Source organism: Capra hircus, chromosome 20 (genome assembly GCF_001704415.2).
Source record: "Capra hircus breed San Clemente chromosome 20, ASM170441v1, whole genome shotgun sequence".
NCBI lineage: Eukaryota > Metazoa > Chordata > Mammalia > Artiodactyla > Bovidae > Capra > Capra hircus.
The window spans coordinates 31,347,033-31,366,707 of NC_030827.1; the positions used below are offsets into that span (position 1 = coordinate 31,347,033).

Consider the following 19,675-nt stretch of genomic DNA (forward strand, 5'->3'; position numbering starts at 1 on the left):
ATTAGGCTGAGTTGCCCTGAGGCACGTGGAAACTTCTTGGACCAGGGATTGATCCCATGTCCCTTTCATTGGCAGCTGGATTCCTAAACCACTGGACCACCAGAGAAGTCCTCAAATGTATTTTAATAACTAACCATCCTCCATGCTTTAAGGAAAACTCAATGCATAATTTTCCTTTTCTGTATGGTATAGAAAAACTATTCCTTCTGAGAAATGACCATTTGAAATATTATTACTAGTTGGACTATAGATATTCAGAAGAGGCCATCAGTACTAACAGTGGACTTCTGTGCCGCATTGGCAAGATTTTGCCCATGTAATGAAGCCTTATTCGAATAATCCAATTTCTTATTTGTTCAACACAAAGCCTCTAGTATTTGCTGCACACTGAGTGAGGCATGAGGGGTATAATGATGAATAGGATACAGGCCCGGTCCTCACTGAGTCCCAGTCTACTGGAGGACAGAGGCACACACATACAATAGTGTGAGATTCAGTTCAGTTCAGTCGCTCAGTCGTGTCTGACTCTTTGCAACCCCATGAATGGCAGCACACCAGGCCTCCCTCTCTATCACCAACTCCTGGAGTTCTCTCAAACTCATGTCCATTGAGTCGGTGATGCCATCCAGCCATCTCATCCTCTGTCATCCCCTTCTCCTCATGCCCCCATCCCTCCCAGCATCAGGGTCTTTTCCAATGAGTCAACTCTTCGCATGAGGTGGCCAAAGTACTGGAGTTTCAGCTTTAGCATCATTCCTTCCAAAGAACACCCAGGGCTGATCTTTAGAATGGACTGGTTGGATCTCCCTGCAGTCCAAGGGACTCTCAAGAGTCTTGTCCAACACCACAGTTCAAACGCATCAATTCTTCTGCATTCAGCTGTCTTTAGAGTCCAGCTCTTACATCCATACATGATCACTGGAAAAACCATAGCCTTGACTGGACAGACATTTGCTGGCAAAGTAATATCTCTGCTTTTCAATATGCTATCTAGGTTGGTCATAACTTTTCTTCCAAGGAGTAAGCGTCTTTTAATTTCACGGCTGCAATCACCATCTGCAGTGATTTTGGAGCCCCCAAAAATAAAGTCTGACACTGTTTCCCCTGTTTCCCCAACTATTTCAAGCCGGCAATATATATTTAAAATGTGCATACTCTTTGAGAAGTTCTGTTTCTAAGAATGTAAGAAAATTTTGAGATGAGTAAACAAAGAACATAGAACTGATGATCGCAGCATTTCCATAACAGGAATAAACACCAGAAAATGACCACAACCATAAGTTTGTTTCTTACATGTGTGTCTGAACCCGCTCTTGAAGCTCCTTCCCAGTGAGTTCTGGCCCATGTCTGCCTGGTAAATACCCTTTGACACAGAGACACAGGCACCTAATAATCACACCATATTCTCTCCAGACAGAAATGCCATCAGTTTTGCCCTCACTCCAGTCAAACTGATCTGCTGGTAGATGTCAGGTTTGCTTTATAACACCAGGCTCAATATATCCAAATACCATTTTGGCATATAATCAACACTAAGTTATTGACAACATATTTTATGTTTCTTTGTACCAAATCTTTGAAATCTAGTGGGTATTTTATAGGAGTTCCCTGGTGGCTCAGATTGTAAAGAATCTGCCTGGATTACCAAAGACCTGGTTCAATCCCTGGGTCTGGAAGATCCTCTGGAGAAGGGAATGGAAACCCGCTCCAGTAATCTTACCTGGAGAATCCCATGGACAGAGGAACCTGGTGGGCTATAGTCCATAGGGTCATGAAGAGTCAGACACAACTGAGCCACTAACACTTTGTGTGTGTATTTTACACTTGTAGCTGTGTGAATTTGGACTAGCGTATTTCAAATTCAGGGGGCCCAGGTTCGATCCCTAATCAGGGACCTAGATCTCATTTGCTACAACTAAGACCCAGCACAGCCAAATAAATAAATATTTTTAATTAAAAAAGGGTGCCTACTGCATGACACAGTACAGTCAGAGGAAGCATGACAGGACTTCAGAGATCATCCAGGGGATTTCTTACTTACACAAAGGTTAAGAACATTTGCTAAAGTTATCCAACCAGTTAGTAGACAAGGCGAGAGTAGAACCCAAAACTCTCAGTTTACCCTATCGTTTTATTCACAAAACTGATTGATGACAAAGCTGGACTAGAACCCGTCCCATACCGCCTCCTGGCTGCTCACACCTGTGCTGGGGCTCTTTTTTTTTTTTAACCAAGCATAGCCCCTCTACTTGTCATATTACCTTTCTCCTAAATAAGCTAACAGCCTCACTGGAAACACTTTGGCTGCCAACCAAGACCAAAGTGGAGTTGAATTTTCCCATCTTTCCACCAGATAATGCTTTTTATGACTTTCCACCTTTGTCCCTAGAAGCTCAGTTTCAACAAGCTACTTAAAAACCCTGATTCCTTTATGCAGCGGTTCTCAATAAAGGTGTCCTTCAGAATCACCTGTGAGCATTTCTTAAGACTCAAATTACTGGGCCTCTGCTCCAAAATTCTGATTTATAACTCTGTGCAGGAATTCATGTAGGCAGGTATTTTTTAATTGTCCCTGAATTCTAGCACACGCCTCCAAACTCACAAGAACCTCACCAGATGGCAGATCACCACTGACATCGCCTGACCCCTAGGTGGTTGCAAACAGCTCTGGTCCTGAGAAAGAGCCCAGTTTCAAGGAAAGAAACATGAGAAAGAGGTACCCTGGCACCTCCCAGGGCGGGGCTTTCTGGTTTGCTTTCCTCCACGCTCTTTCTCTGCACCCAAGGACACTTTTAGCCTCATTTCCTGATCTTACAGCCTCGCCTCCGCTGCTGTTGTGCTCTGGGACAGATGGGAATGCAGCAGACAGGACTCGCCCTCCTGGCTTTGGCTGCCTGTGTGGCTTTTCGCCCCTCAGAAGGTGAGTGGGGGGTCCGGCTATCTCAGCCTCCAATGGAAGGAGGGGGCTGCCTTCCAAGACGGAGCTGGAAGGAGTGAGGTACCGCCAGCAGTTAAGGGCAGGAATTTCCAGTTATCTACATGAGAATGGCATACATTTAAATCCCTCACCTCCAAGAGGCAATTCCAGAAAGGAACCTCATTTGAACAGGAATGTCAGTAATTATCCACCTGTGCAATTTGGAGCAGTGCTTCCTTTTTTGATGACACTATCTTAGAAAATCCCCCAATAGAGGCTGAAGGAGAGCCTATTAAAGGCTGCCTTCAGCTTTTGCCCCCTCACTCTGCCTACTAGACAGAATACAAGTGTGCACATTCCTGGAAGAAAGATAGGCTTGACCTCTGGTTTAGGGTTTGGCAAGTTGCAAGCTTTCAGACCAAAGTCAGCCCTGTGGATACTGAAAACCAAAACTTCAGTCTGATCTTACAAAAGGAACTCAGGATAAAGGAGACTGAACAATACAAATTATATCAGAGAGAACTCCTATTTTGAGTTGCTGGCATCTATATGAAGATTCTGGGCTTCACTGGTGGCTCAGAGGCTAAAGCGTCTGCCAGCAATGCGGGAGACCTGGGTTCGATCCCTGGGTTGGGAAGATCCCCTGGAGAAGGAAATGGCAACCCACTCCAGTACTCTTGCCTGGAGAATCCAATGGATGGAGGAGCCTGCTGGGCTACAGTCTTCAGGGTCGCAAAGAGTCAGACACGACTGAGTGACTTCACTCACTCACTCATATGAAGATTATAACTGCGTTTGGACTGGAGTTAATCTTTTCTACTATATTTAGGAACCCTAAATATAGGTATTTAACACTCGACTGATTTGACTCTTTTCCACTGTCTTCTTTTCTGAAACTTTACCCTGAACAGATTCTCTAAATTCGGAACAGAGGTAAAATGTAAATTTTGTTTGGTCTGCTTTTTGAAAACTCCAGGCAACATTTTAAATTGACAGGTTTCACATACACATAGCTGTGTGTACACACATACAAACTGGATTTTAGGGCTTCTCCTGAAAAATCAAGTCTGGCAACACTGGTTCCCTGGCAAGAATGAATAGAGCATACTAGCCCTTTGCCATTCACCTGAAACTATCACAACATTGCTTGTTAATCAGCTATACCCCAATACAATATAAAAAGCTAAAAAAAAACAACTGCTAAAGCAGACTAGCCTCTGTCCTTCTCCGGACAGAGAGAAGGACATCCTATTAACTGCTTGGCTATTAACATCCTATTAACTGCTTGGCTCCTGTAGGCATTTGCTTAGGGACTCCCAATATAGCACCTCAATGTGCAGAGCTTTACTAATGAGCACAGTTCTTCATCTATGTCCTTCCATTTTATCAAGGCAAAAAGTTTTTCATTTTATGTTCCTGTAAATTTTTCAGAAAATTTCACCATTGAGATTTTAGGACTCAGATCCATTGTTTCCCAAAAGTCTACCAGCTAAGGCTTAATTCCTAGTATTGGCAATATGTTTGTTTGGTTTTTTTTTTCACATGAAGCTTTGAAATAAAAGTATATATGTCTCCCCCATCAGCTTCTTGGCCTGTTTCTAGCCTTCTCTGTGGCGGAGGCAGCAGCAGCATTCCTCCAGGAGAGGAGGGAGGGACGGGCAGGTGGAGGAGGCAGGGTGATGAGGAAAGCCCTGCCAGACCCAAGGCCAAGGTCTGCTTGGGAATGAGTTCTGGCAAAGAGGGTGGGACAACAAACCACCGAGGTGTTTGAAAAGGAGCAGTTGATGATGATAAGAAAGAGCTGAGGAGATGTGACTGTAATGCTCTGAGTTAGTCTCAGGGCTTCTCCTAAGGTGATTTGTGTGTTAGTCACTCAGTTGTGTCCGACTCTTTGCTACCCCATGGACTGTACCCCACCAGGTTTCTCCATCCATGGGATTTTCCAGGCAAGAATACTGGAGTTGGTCGCCATTTCCTTCTCCAGGGGATCTTCCTGACTCAGGGATTGAACCTGAGTCTCCCACATTGCAGGCAGGCTCTTTACCATCTGAGCTACCAGGGAAGCCCACAGCAGTTTGGGTCACAGGAAAATTACATTGTCTGAGAAGCTCCAAGTTTCTGCCATTTAGAAATAAGTGATGCACCTTCCTTTTTTTGGTGGGACATGTATTAATATTAAGTTAACCTTAAAAGTGCATCCCAATATATATTGTTGTTCAGTTGCTAAGTTGTGTCTGACTCTGCAACCCCATGAACTGCAGCATGCCTGGTTTCCCTGTCCTTCACCATCTCCTGGAACTTGCTCAAACTCATGTCCATAGAGTGGATGATGCCATTCCACCATCTCATCCTCTGTCATCCCCTTCTCCTCCCACCTTCAGTCTTTCCCATCATCAGGGTCTTTTCCAATGAGTCAGTTCTTCGTATCACATGGCCAAAGTATTAGAGCTTCAGCTTCAGCATCAGTCCTTCTGGTGAATATTCAGGATTGATTTTCTGTAGGATTGACTGGTTAGATTTCCTTGCAGTCCAAAGGACTCTCAAAAGTCTTCTCCAACACCAAAGTTCAAAAGCATCAATTCTTCGGCACTCAGCCTTCTTTATGGTCCAACTCTCTCATCCATACATGACTACTAGAAAAATCGTAGCTTTGATTAGACGTACCTTTGTCAGCAAAAAGATCTCTGCTTTTTAATACACTGTCTAGTTTTTTCATAGCCTTTCTTCCAAGGAGCAAGCATCTTTTAATTTCATGACTGCAGTCACTGTCCAGTACTTTCTGTAGAAAGCTTCCATTCAAGGGTCTGTGTGTCTCAAGTGCCCTGTGGAGGTTGTAAGGAATGCAGGCTGGGAGGAAGGTCAGGATGGGAGGGAGGGAGGTGAACACTGTCTATGGCCATTGTCTCGGGCTCAGGGAAATAAGGAAGTGGCCTGTGCCAGTCTGAGACTTGAAAAATGTGTTTTGTTTTGTAAGACATTAAATGTTCCATTATCTTAATGGTGCCTACAGTGGCCATCTTGATGTGATGGCTTAGTAACTGGCATTCCCCAAATGTTCTGTATAAATCAGGAAGCAGTTGACTTACCCATAATTAAAAGCCTTGGATTCTACCCAAAGATAGGGCAATACTCCACCCCCAACGACATGGCTGCCAATTCCCAGAAATCAATTCTGACTCCATAAAAATGTCTATTATTCAGTGGCCAAAAGCCAGATTCTTTAAAGCCACAATCCAGGGTTTGTGGGTCTTTCTGTTTTTATTTTACATTAAAGACTAAACGTCCACTTTGTCCAGCAGATACAAGTTGGGGGATTTTGCTTCATTGAGTCCCAAATTGGCTTTCTTCAAGTTTCTTCTGATAATCAGCCTTCTCAGAGTAGGATGGCTCCTGATTAGAGATACATGCTAGGGACTTGCTGCTTGAATCCTGAAAGAAAGCTTTATCTTTTGTTTGTTTCAGTTATAGCAGACTCACTACAGATGGTTGCCAAGAATATACATCTGTGCTTGTAAACTGGGGCTCTCCATTTCACCAGGAGTGGTCCCCAAGAGGCCAGACATAACATGCCCAGTAACCTTTGGTTTCTCTTCAAGTTTGCCCTTTAGTGTGTTTTGTTCTGTTTTTAATTTAATTTAATTTTTAGTTGAAGGATAATTACTTTACAATGTTGTGATGATTTCTGCCATACATCAGCGTAAATCAGCCATAGGCATACATATGTCTCCTCCCTCTTAAACTTTCCTCATATTTGTTTTTTTTTAATGTTCTTTTCTATGTCTAGAGAAGCAGAGTGACTTCTTATAATACAGTAGCAACTGTCTCAAATTTCAGTCATATATGGACTCCTTTAAGGGAAAAATCCTCTTTATTCTTAATGATGACATTTAAATTATTTTACTACATCACTTGATGAATAAACATAAACCAGGCATAGACCCCATATATATATATTTGTTGTTGTTCAGTCACCAAGTCGTGTCCTGTTACACAAACATTATCTCAGGGCTCCAAGAAGTATCTGGGAGGACTTTATTTGGACACAGCAGTTTCATGCATCATGGCTTAGTGAGTCCTTCTTGCCTATGTGGTGTGCAGTGGACACCTTTGTTTGTAGGTATTCGAAGTATGATATGGCTCCATTAAAGCATGAAGTTCACTAGAAGAGGAAGTGTGTCCACAACCAACTATAATTGGAACATTTAACTGTTGTCATTCTGTTTTGTTTTTTTTTCACTGTAAAAAATTTTATACCTATTGCCATTTTTAAATTGTACTTGTAGACTTGAGATACTGACAGAAACCAAGTGAATCTTTCTTATCATTTTCAGCTTTATCCGGAGAATATTTCTCTAACAATGGCATGTACCTTTGCTCTATTTCCATTCTACTGTGTTCTCTAAAGTGTTATTTGTATTGGTGTTTTCCAAACTGCATTTCTAATAAGCCCCCAAGGGATACCATACCACAGCTCTGAGAACCACACTTTGAGTAGCCATACATCTAAGTAAGAGAGGAAGCTGGGTCACCTCTCTACAGTAACAGAATCCTTAAAGCTCAGAATCTAATTGTTATATCACGAATCTGCAGTGTTTTACTGTTGGTCTTAAAAAGTCTTGAGTAAGGAAATATTTAAAGCCTTCTCTTAGTGACCAAAATTGGATCACAGACATAAAGTCAAATCAGAGACAGGCATTTGTAGCAAACTAACCATTCAACTCTCTGACACTTAATACTGGAAACAACGATGACAACCCCAAATCAACAGGAACATTGGCAATAACACTATAATAAAAGATAATGCTTTTAATGAGATACTAATAACATCATCTTTAAAATATTAAATAGAATACAAGTGATTTATCATATTGAATTAACCCCTAATTACTTGAGTGTGGGAGGACGGTATGTTTTTGAAAAAGCACTGTGCAGTTTTAGGACACTTGGGACATAAGACCTTGACCAAAAAGGAAAAGCACTAACGCTAGGCACTGTGCTATGTTGTGCAGGCATAAAGATATGCTGAGGGAGTTCATAGTCAAAAGGCATAGTCATATAAACCCCAAATTGTATACATATATAAAATATATAAAGCCAGAAAAGCACATGGTACCATAAGACCTCAGATCCATGGGGGGAAAGGGCAAGACTGGGAGCAAGGAGGCAACTGGGATCCTCAGTAGTTCAAACTGATGAGGTCTGGAACTTGGGCAGTGATAACAGGGACGAAAAGCAGGGAGACAAATCTGAGAAATGTCCAGGGAGTAAAATTTACAGGTGTTTGTGACTGGCTGTGGATTGCAGGAAGAGGGAATGACACACACGTTTCTGGCTTGGGTAATGGTAAATGATGGTTAAGTGAGATGCGACCCGACGAGGAGAGGATTCGTTTGCATTTGAACCCAAGCGATGTTTTGTAAAAAGAGACTGTAGAAACAAACAAAAAACCCCAAACCTGACACAATCTCAACAACAGTTTAAGATTTTTTTTTTTTTAAACTACGTGCATCAGAAACGAGTAGATCAAGCAACCAAAAAAACTAACGGAGGTGGGAAAGATATGCCAACACATCTGCTTTCCCCTCCAGCTCCAGGAGGGGCTGCCCGGGACGCCGAAACGCGTCACCTGGAGCAGCGGGGCAGAGGCGGCGAAGTCCCGGCGGACGGCGCAGGTGCTTGAGGTTCCCGGGGTTGGCGGCGGAGGAGCAGGCTCGCGCTGCCGGGAGTCTGGGGGCCTGTGAGTAGCCTCGCCGGTCGCAGGAAGCCACGCTCCTCCAGGCTCAGTCCTTGTTACCCTTGGCCAGGGCTCCGCTCCCAGTGCTCTCCCTGTGCCCGGGCACCAAACGCGGGCTGAGATAGAAAGCCGCCCAGGAGGTTGCGCGCTTGCAGAGGCCGGAAAAGCGGCCAGACGTGGGCCAGACAAGCTGCGAGCACCACCCGCGGCCCAGGGCTGTCGCGCCGCACTCCTCCCCTTCCCTGAGCTGGGGCCTCCGCTCCAGCACCAAGTCTCCCCACCCGTGGCGCCCTCGCCTACAGATACGTGTGCTGGGACAGCCGTCAAGGCTGGGACACCGTTCTGCTTGTGTCTTTTCCCCATTTTTGTTTTAGTTTTTCCTCTGATTTTCCTTTTCTAGGGACATGAGTGGAACACTTGTCAACTAAAGAAAATGCACAACGTGAGAGTTACCAGTTAAGTTTTATGTGGGACAATATGAGGATTGTACCCTGGGAGACAGCACCTCAGATGGCTCTGAGAAACTGTTCCAAAGAGGTAGGGGGAAAGAGAGTATGTATGTGATTCTGGTAAAGGTGGACTGCTGCTGCTGCTAAGTCACTTCAGTCGTGTCCGACTCTGTGCGACCCCAGAGACGGCAGCCCACCAGGCTCCCCCGTCCCTGGGATTCTCCAGGCAAGAACACTGGAGTGGGTTGCCATTTCCTTCTCCAATGCATGAAAGTGAAAAGTGAAAGTGAAGTCGCCCAGTCGTGTCCGACTCTTCGCGACCCCATGGACTGCAGCCTACCAGGCTCCTCCATCCATGGGGTTTTCCAGGCAAGAGTACTGGAGTGGGGTGCCATTGCCTTCTCCTACATGCAATCAAGTACGTGGCTTTTGTAGAAAGTTTCTGCTGGGCTCCTGCAACTTCTGCTAGACATTAGAAACAATCGTCACCGTGAAGAATTTTAGTGCTTTACAAGATACGAGGATCTACAAGAATTGCACTCATAAAATCAGCTCCTGAGAATATTTATCTGAAGACCAGTCCTGCCAATTTCCTTGAGCAAAGTGCCTCATTACTGCTCTCCACCCCGAACTCCTTCAGGGGGTGTTGGAGGTCAGCAGCTGCAGCCCAACAGGATTTAATCCTTGTAGAGATAGATGGCAAGCAGCCATGGCAGGTGCCAATTTATGGTTGACACCCAATTATTTTATCCTGTTTGTGTTTTAAATAAATGCACTTATGTTAGACTTAGCTCTGTCCCACCCATGATAATAAATACCATTTCCATTATTTTCCAGAATTAATATTTTGTGATTCGCATTTAGCCTGAGTTGAATGTATTTTTCTTTTAGTTTCTAAGCAAATCGTATTTGTAAATTTACAAATAAATTATCTTTATTATTTAGATCAAAGTTTTTAAGCAGTTACTTTGCGCTGCTGCTGCTGCTGCTGCTAAGTCGCTTCAGTTGTATCCGACTCTGTGAGACCCCATAGACAGCAGCCCACCAGGCTCTGCCATCCCTGGGATTCTCCAGGCAAGAACACTGGAGTGGGTTGCCATTTCCTTCTCCAATGCATGAAAGTGAAAAGTGAAAGTGAGGTCGCTCAGTCGTGTCCAACTCTTCCCGATCCCATGGACTATAGCCTACCAGGCTTTTCCGTCCATGGGATTTTCCAGGCAAGAAAACTGGAATGGGATGCCATCGCCTTCTTTGCACAGGACCTGCCTTTTCAAAACAGTATATAATGGAAAGAGAACTCTTAACTACAGATAATGGTGTAATGTAGGGGAGAGGAAGAAACAACTTTCCTTGCATCCTTCTAGGTTCTTTACTAGGACTCCTATAACAAAAGACAGATTAATAAGAAAAAAGCATACAAGTTTACTTAATGGGTGCCTTCACAAGGAAATGAAGACTCAAAGAAGCAGTTTGAGTTATGGCTTTCACATAAAGTTGGACGAAGTGGTAATTTGTGAAAATGTGAGAAAACAAAGGAACTTGAACTAAGGCAGTTAAGCATGGGAAAGCGATGAAGAAGATAAGGGTTAGTTTAATAAAGTTTGTACAGATTCTCCTTGGCTGCAACTTCATGTCTCATGGAGACACCATCTCATTTCACCCAGAAGGTTGTAAAATGCTAAAAATTTCTTTCTTCCCCAGGTGCAGGGAGAGTACCTTTTACTTGGAAGTTTTGTATCTTGCTTTTAGGAAGGTCAGAGTGCCCTTTTTGCATCTGCTGTTTTTCTGACTTTAACTTAAAATAATCAACATGCCAGAATGGAATACTTTGGGGTCATGTGTTCTGAATTCTTTCAGGGACAAAATATTAAAAATTGTAGATGAAATGGACAATTTCCTAGAAAGCTATCAAAATTGAGGTTATAGAAAATCTAAATAAGCACGTAACTCTTAAGGAAACTGAGTCAGAGTTAAACATCTTTTCTTCAGATAGACACTAGGCCTAGCTGGTTTTAGAGGTTTTACCAAACAGTGAAAGAAGAGGCAATTCTTGTCTTACACAAACTTTTCCAAATAATAGAAAAATAGAGAAAGTTGACTGATACATTGTTGGTGATTAATGTAATGTTAACACTTAAAACATTCAAGGATGACTTCAGGGGATTAAAATATAGACTAATTTATGAGCATAGATGCAAAAATATAAAAATGCAAAAATAAAAATGTTTTTATAATTATATTAGTTATTGAAATCAGAGGACATTCCTGATGGTTCTTTTTTGGGGGCTGCGCTGGGTCTTCATTGCTATGTGCAGGCAATTCTGATGAGCCAGGGCTACTCTCTAGCTGTGCTGTGCTGGCCTTTTGTTGTGGAGCATGGCTCCAAGGCTCTGGAGTACTGATTCAGTAGTTGTGGCTCTTGGGCTTAGATACTCTATGGCACCATGGGATTTTCCCATAACCAGGGATCAAACCAAACCAGTGTCCCCTGCATTGCAAGGCAGATTCTTAATCACTGGACCACTAGGGAAGCACGGATTGTTCTTTAAAAATGGAAATACTCTGACAGGAAGATGCATGAGAAAACCTCTGGGGGCGTGATGTTATCTACAAGAATCTTACCTTAGCCCTAGTCCTAATCATCCCACAAGCTTCATTGCCTACCTTGTGTACTCTTCAAAGGATTCTTTCTTGGCCTATTGTATTTCCAGGTGCCTCACTAGGGCACCAGTCACATCTGTGAACACCAGATATGCTTGCTTGCCTCTTGTCTTTTGATAGTTAATCTGATAGGTTAAGTGATCTCCAGGTGAGCCCATCTTTTATATCTGAGAAATGTCATCCAGTTTATTAAGTACATATAGGTCCCGGGTGCTTTTCTGGGTTAAAACTGTGCTTTTATTTGATGTCAGCATTCAGATAACTCGAATTCTTTAAACACATAATTTCACTTATGATTCTTAATTCCCACATAGCTTTTGAAAGTCCATTTCAGATTTTATAGTTGCCTGGGTCATAGCGGGGCTGCCCTGGTGGCTCAGTGCTAAAGAATCTGCCTACAGTGTGGGAGGCCCAGGTTCAATCCCTGGGTTAGGAAGATTCCTTGGAGAAGGGAATGGCTACCCACTCCAGTATTCTTACCTGGAGAATCCCATGGATAGAGGAGCCTGGTGGGCTATATCCATGGGGTCACAAAGAGTCAGTGACAACTAATAGAGGATTCTGTGTAAAAGTAACTGTTCATTTTTCTACTCCCAGGGTCTAATATAGTGATTCAATATAAAAGAACTTGTAGACATAGCTATAGATAGTATTTCATTTATAAGAATTCACATAATAATTTTTATATAGTAAGATGGGTGAACGAATGGATAGTTACATGAATAAGCCCAAAACCTTATTTGGGGTATTAAAACAACTTTAGTTGGAGAATAGCAGCAAACTGTAGCTAAAGAAAGGAACTATTAGTTCCAGGAGATCAATACATTAATAAATGTGAGGAGAACCAGTGTTCTGTTCTTCCATTGCCCTTAAAAAAAATTTGAAATAGGGAATTCCTTGGCAGTCCAGTGGTTAGGATTCAGTGCTTTACTGTCATTGGCCTTGCTTCACAGTTCAGAGTGGCCAAGAAAAAATGGCATTTAATGTAGAGAGTTCACCAGTGGCCTAGTGGTTAGGATTCAGGGCCCCTGCCTTGGTCTGGGTTCAGTTCCTGGTGGGAGAACTGAGATCCTGCAAGCTGTAAGGCACAGCCAAAACAAAAACAAAAATGAACAAAGAAGGTGTACAATTCAGTGATTTTTAGTATATTCACAGAATTGTACAACTATTACTGCTATCCAATTTCAGCCTGTTTCATCACCCCTTAAAGAGACCTTGTATCTGTTAGTAGTCATTGCCCATCCTCTCCTACCCCCACCCCTGGCAAACACTAATCTGCTTTATGTCTTTATGGATTTGTCTATGGACATTTCATATACATGGGATCATACCATATATGGCTTTTTAAACCTGGTTTCTTTCACTAATAATCTCTTCTTGTCCCAGGATCAGAAACTTCTGTGGCTTAGAGCTGACACCACTGAGGGGTTTTAATCATTTCTTTTAATCCTAATTTAGGCTCTAACTTCTGTCTCTTACTATAAGACTGCCACCTGCAGCCACCGTTGACCATAATTTCTAACTTTTGAAGAAATGCATTACCCACTTGGAGGAATGCAGAGCATAGACTACTGTGTGCAGGTAGCATGGAGGAATTTGCAGATACACATTTTAGTAGGGGACTAGTTTCCTTTCATTATTTGTGTTGCCCTTTTCTCCTTTTATCTGGGTCACATAAGCTTCTCCTAACTTGACTTCCTGCCCTAATCACACTGTACTTATTCCTACTTGCTTATCACTGCAAGACAAATTTTTCTAAAACCCTTCTCTTTTCTCGATCTTTAATGGTCTCTATTTCAAAAAAGATAAACCTCCTTAGACTAACATTCAAGGTGTCAATGATGTGATGTCAGTCCATCTTTTGAATCATATCGCTCATCAATCAGCTTCCCAGCAGCTTAGTGCAGGCAAAGAGGTCTATTTTTCTGTATTCCCTTAGTATGCCCTATGCTTTCCTATCTCAGAACTCTTGACCATGCACTTCCTTTAGCCTGGACAAGCCTTCTCCATTTTTGCCATCCCTCCAAATCCTCAAAGATTCAGTTAAGTCCTTCCTGGGCAGTTAATTTCAAACCTGCTTCAGGGGCCCATGTGGTTGGTCCCCTCTGAGTTTTGGGGACACTCTATCAATCTTGCTTCTTTAATCAAGTCTGGTCACAGCTCCACTGCCCACATCTTCCCTTGCTGTATGTCTTTGCTTGTGCTTAGTTTTATCTCCCCAAAATACAGTGTGAGTTCTGGAAGGTAGAGACATGTCCTGCTCTGTGGTCTGCATACACAAAGCCCCCAGTAAATGATTGCCCCTCATTTAAGCAGGTTAACATTCTGTTTCACTGGAGTCTCCAAGATAAAGCCAGGCCAGTGTTCTATAGGTGGGGAAAAAGCGGAAACAGTGGCAGATTTTATTTTCTTTGGCTCCAAAATCACTGCAGATGGTTACTGCAGCCACAAAATTAAAAGATGCTTGCTCCTTAGAAGAGCTATGACAAACCTAGATAGCATATGAAAAAGTAGAGACACTACTTTGCTAACAAAGGTCCATATAGTCAAAACTATGGTTTTTCCTATGGTAAAACCATAGGAAAAGCTATGGTAGTGATGAACAGATGTGAGAGCTGGACCATAAAGAAGGCTGAGCACCGAAGAACTGATGCTTTCAAATTGTGGTGCTGGAGAAGAGTCTTGAGAGTTCCTTGGACCTCAAGGAGATCCAACCAATCAATCCTAAAGGAAATAAGTCCTGACTATTCATTGGAAGGACTGATGTTGAAGCTGAAACTCCACTACTTTGGCCACCTGATGCGAAGAACTGACTCATTGGAAAAGACCCTGATGCTGGGAAAGATTGAAGGCAGGAGGAGAAGGGGACGACAGAGGATGAGATGGTTGGATGGCATCACCGTCTCAATGGACGTGAGTTTGAGCAAACTCCGAGAGATGGTGAAGGACAGGGAAGGTTGGCATGCTGCAGTCCATGGTGGTCGCAAAGAGTTGGACCTGAGAGTTGGACCTGAGTTAGTGACTAAACAACATGTATTCTATAAACCACAGGATTCACATTTCTTTCTTTTCTTCTTTTAGCCATACTTCCCATTGCCTCCAGCTGCTGCACTGAGGTTTCACATCATGTTTCCAGAAGACTTCTGGAAAGAGTGACGACGTGTCGCATCCAGAGAGCTGACGGGGATTGTGACTTGGCTGCTGTCATGTGAGTGCTCTTTGGCAGGAGGGCTAAACTTGCAGAATGACCATTTCTCCACCAGTGAGCCACAGGCTGGGGAGACTCTGCCTGCTACCCAACATACAGATCGTTATTTGAACAAGAGAGGGGAGAGTGGTGTTAATGCACACTCTCTCAGTACCAGGATGTCCAGAGCCTCACGTTAGCCCTCCACACCCTGCACTGCAGCGACACAGCGAAGGTGAAATGCTTTCAGTCACCAGACAATGTGCATGCCTTTCCTCGGCCAAACGAGGGACGTTCTGAGTGGGGGGAAAGTTACAATGAAAGAAACAGATGAGAATCTGACACCTCTGTGCTGACAAGACAGCTGAAAGATATAGAGTGGTTACGACTTGGTCTCAAGTAAGATGAAATTGGACTGTGTCTTATTTTGTAATCATAAGTTACATGATTACATGATAGGTCATCTCTCTTGTGTTTCCTTACAGTCGACATATAAAGTTAAATGTTCTCTGTTTCCAAACTGTTTTACTACAGAACGTGTTTTTACTTATCCAAAATGTAGTCCCTTAACTATGTTGTTTTTTTAAACGTTTTCCAATTTTTGGTGCCCCAGTCTTTCTAATTTTAGTTTAGTGTGTTTAGTGGTATCTCATCTCAATTTTAACTTGCTCTTCTTGAACATTAGTTCCCTTAACTTTGAATATGTATAAAGACTTTAAGGTTTGAGATAAGTGTTTTAGATGCAGAAAACATTGCAAGCATTGAAATTGCAACTCTGAAATAATATGCATTATTAATCTCAATTAACTAATACAACTTAACTCACAGTGAACACACCAAATTTATTTCATTGTCCTTTTCTGCCTAGAAATAGGTCCTTTCTTTTCACACCTGTAACACAATCACTTGTAATATCTGATGTCTGAGACAGCAGTTTGCTTGTTTAAAATTTCTCTATAGTGACTTCATTAAAGAGTTTCTAACTCTTTCTACACATAAACAAAACAAAGCTGTATATCTTGGGAAGGGGGCTGAGTCTTCTTGAATCATATAGACATTATCTGTTAGGAAGAAAATTTAGGATTATTAAATAAAGTTGTTTGGGAGGCTTGAGTATTTTTTCAAAAATGGTTGTTGAAAGGCTGTTGGGCTTAGAGAAATGAGCAAAGAAATAAATTTTAGGGATCAATTATAGTTATAATCTATGGCAGGGCCTTCCTTCAAAATTCACTGGACCGTCACAGGCTACTCTTATGTGTAAAAAAAAAAAAAAAAAAATCGAGCGATCAGCCTAATGGTTTCTTAGCATCAAACTCTTCACCTAGAAATTCACAACTGAGTGGCTCAGTGCCCACCAGAATAGTATGGAGTTGGAGGAAGGCAGGGAGTGTGAAAAAGGCTACCTCCTTATCCTGATGGAGACACATGTGATGCAAGTGTAGGTTTAAGCAGTCTTTAAACTTAAGGGTTTTAAAACATCAGCACATCTCGGGTTAGGGCACTATGTTCTGGCAGCTGATTTTTCTGCTTCTATTATATTGAGGGTTTGAGGCCCCACTGAGCAGGCCTTTGAAATCCCACATGGCAGGTGTTGCTTGTGTTCCTGTGCTTTCCTCCTCCCTGGATCCTCTGTCTGCATTCCCCCATCTAGGTCTCTCCTGTAGCCCCAGAGCCAATGCCCCTGCCTGGGGCTCCTCACTCCCCAAGCAATGCTGGCTTTGAGTCCTCGTTCTCTCCCTTGCAGCCAATGGGCGTATCTGGCTGTCAGTGGGGGTCCTTCTCCCCTGAGCGTCTGCTCGGATTCTTGCTGACACCGCAGGGTAAGGAGAGAATTTATTGCTTTGGAAAGGGTAGGAACTTCAGCTCTTTCTTGTTGATTTGTGTGTTCTCCATATTGGTGCTATAGCCCAGTTTTCTTCTGTAATAGCTTAAGGCAAGCCAATGGGCCACAGGGAGAATTAGCTTTTCTTTTGAAGACCTCTCAATCTAATACACTTAGAGAATGTGTTATCCTCCTATTAAGACGCCTCACTTCTTTTAAGTTAATAATCCCACATGCTGGCTTTATTATGCTCAAGTGCATTCAAGCCTTTCCCAACTTTTCCTCCCATTTCAGAAGTCCCCACATTAGCTGATGCTTCCTCTTGGGTCATCTGAAGGAACGGCAGCCTCATCTCTATCCCCACCTGGCATTTATATTTATATATATATATTATATATCCCCACCTCCCGAAGAGAAGGGTGAGGGGTTCCCATTTATCCAGATACAGAAATATTGTATGTGTATAGCCAGCAGGATTTTCAACAATTAATAAGACCTGGATGGCATCTGATGGGGAATTAAAAGCCATGTCTTTTGTAATCAGAAATTATTCGAGTTACCAGAAATTGTGAATGGTGTTCTAGGATTCTGCTACGCCATTGTCAACATTTCATAATAGAAAAATGGACACGAGAACAAATTCTGAGACATGGTATAAATCTATATTACAGTAAGATTGTTTTGTTGAAACAAAACCAGATTGTCCTTATTTTTGAACAATTTTCACTTCATATCTACAAGTAATTACTGAATTCCTGCTGTGAACAAGGCCTTTTCAAGATACTTCCAGACTATTCTTCCTTCGAGGAGCATAACACCACAGAAAAAGAACAGAGTCTGAACCAACTACTTAGATAAAAGATGGAGAAAACTAAGTGCCAGAAGACAGGTAACCGGGGGCCACAGAGACTGAAAGGAAAAAAGAGGCGTTTAGCTGAGAGGATCTAGAAAAACCTCATGGAGGAGGATGTGTTTAAGGTGGGCAATGAGGAAGTCACTGGTTTTTTGGTTGGGTGCTTGCAGTCAGGACGGAGAATTGTTTTCCCGTGGTTTCTCTCCCTCCATCTCTCCCTTCTTCCGCTTTCCTCCTCTTCCTTCCCCCTCCTCCTACCTCTCCCCATCTACCTCCTCCTCCTCCATTTCCTTCTCCTGCTCCTTTAAATATTTTCTTTGGATGTCTGAGGAACCACAGGCAGTGCTGTAGTAAAGATTCATCCTTGTGGTCCTCAGCTTTAGGATTCAGTCTGTGTCCAGACATACACTGTCCCAAAGTGGGAACTGCCTACAAGGTCACTAAGTTTTTACTTATTTGTACCGTCTATCAGTGATTTTTTTTTTCTTCCCTTCTTGGCAGCCTTCATGTCAAGCGCAGAAGAGTCTGTGTCAGCCCACACAATCACATTATTAAGCAGTGGATGAAAGAACAAGCAGCCAAGAAAGAGGCTCAAGGCAACGTTTGCCATAAGAAGAGACACCACGCGAGGAGGAACAGTAAAGGGCCGCATCGGGAAAGACAGGAAGCGCATGGCCATAAAACGCCCTATTAGAGAAGGCACGATGAAGCTACACAGAGGAGTCCCGAGTGAACTTGGCCGTGGCTGGTTATAAAAATATCATGTGAATCTTCCTTATTGGGAGCCAACAGGGCAAAACAAAATATATTTTTCAAGGGGATAATCACACAGATGCAAACGTAGCCAATAATATACTCAACTGAAAAAATGAAGTGAAAAGAGAATACTTATCTTCACATAATATTTGAGGAGCAGCATACAGATCTAATTTCTCCAACTTTTTTTACTATGACGTTTTCCAGATCTGCAAAGAAGTTGAAAGAGTGGTACTGTGAACATCTGCATGCCTTTACCCAGATTAATCCTTGTTAATATTCTGCCATATTTGTTTTTTCTCTCTCTTCTCTCCTTGTACATGTATATATAAAACATTATATATACAAAGTTATAAGTTTTTTCTGAACCATTTTGAAAACAAGTACAAACATCTTGACACTTCACTCCTAAATATTTTTTAGTGTTTCAACTTGACATCCATCAAGAATAAAGACATTTTCTATAAAATCGTGCCATCAGCTTTATGCCTAAAAGGCAGCAGTTTAATCATCTATATGATATAATATATATGTTCATATTCCACAATCATATATATGTTTATATTCTAATATATGAATGTATATATGAAATATGAACATATATATTCGACCCAGGGATTGAACCCAGGTTTCCTGCATTGCAGACAGATTCTTTGCCATCTTGGGAAGATCCCCTGGAGGAGGCCATCACAATCCACTCCAGTATTCTTGCCTGGAGAATCCCATGGACAGAGAAGCCTGGCAGGTTACAGTCCATGGGGTCGCAAAGATTCTATTGAGTAACTAAATACTTTTCAGGATCACATTCAGATTTAGCATTTTTGGTAAGAATTCTTCCTATGTGAATTTGCATATTTCCTAGTGCACTATTTAGAGTTTGTGAACAGTGAAGTTCATTTTTTACGCAGAAGACTTTGGATTGACAAATTCAGATGCTAAAAAAAAAAGCCTGGTTTGTTATGGGAGCCACCTGCCTCCTACAGTCAATTGTTGGAGCAGACTAGTCAGGGGTCTAGAGATGGGTCCTGTGTGAGATGATTTCACAGTTTCCTAAACAAGGAGCCTACATCCTTTCATTCCTAACACACCTTTACCATGCCTTGTGGGTCCATCCCCAAGGCTCTGCTAATCTTTTGGCTTCCTTGCTCACAGAGGCTGTAGAATAGGAGATGGTTTTCATAAACAGCCACCAGATGGCAGGAGCAGAGCGTGCACTCAGCCAAGTGTCAGGCGTCTAGCTCTCCCAGTGGGCCACCCCCAGGTAATGGCATTGCCCGGAGGTGCTGAACCTGATGT

The 19,675-nt window shown here is 42.6% G+C and overlaps 1 protein-coding gene across 1 annotated transcript; it reads left to right on the plus strand.

Annotated features, from left to right (window-relative positions):
* CCL28 (C-C motif chemokine ligand 28) lies at positions 2,770–18,848 on the plus strand. The gene is made up of 3 exons (XM_005694738.3): positions 2,770–2,920; positions 14,843–14,969; positions 18,125–18,848. The coding sequence occupies exons 1-3, from the start codon at positions 2,851–2,853 to the stop codon at positions 18,315–18,317; spliced, it is 390 nt and encodes a 129-aa protein (XP_005694795.1). The 5' UTR covers positions 2,770–2,850; the 3' UTR covers positions 18,318–18,848.

What these genes read in the sequence shown, in the direction of transcription:
- CCL28 (XM_005694738.3), top strand. Translation starts at nt 2,851, where the DNA reads ATGGGAATGCAGCAGACAGGACTCGCCCTCCTGGCTTTGGCTGCCTGT. An exon ending in GGCTTTTCGCCCCTCAGAAG is followed by an intron (nt 2,921 to 14,842) that starts GTGAGTGGGGGG and finishes TTCTTCTTTTAG; the next exon opens with CCATACTTCCCATTGCCTCC. An exon ending in TGTGACTTGGCTGCTGTCAT is followed by an intron (nt 14,970 to 18,124) that starts GTGAGTGCTCTT and finishes CCTTCTTGGCAG; the next exon opens with CCTTCATGTCAAGCGCAGAA.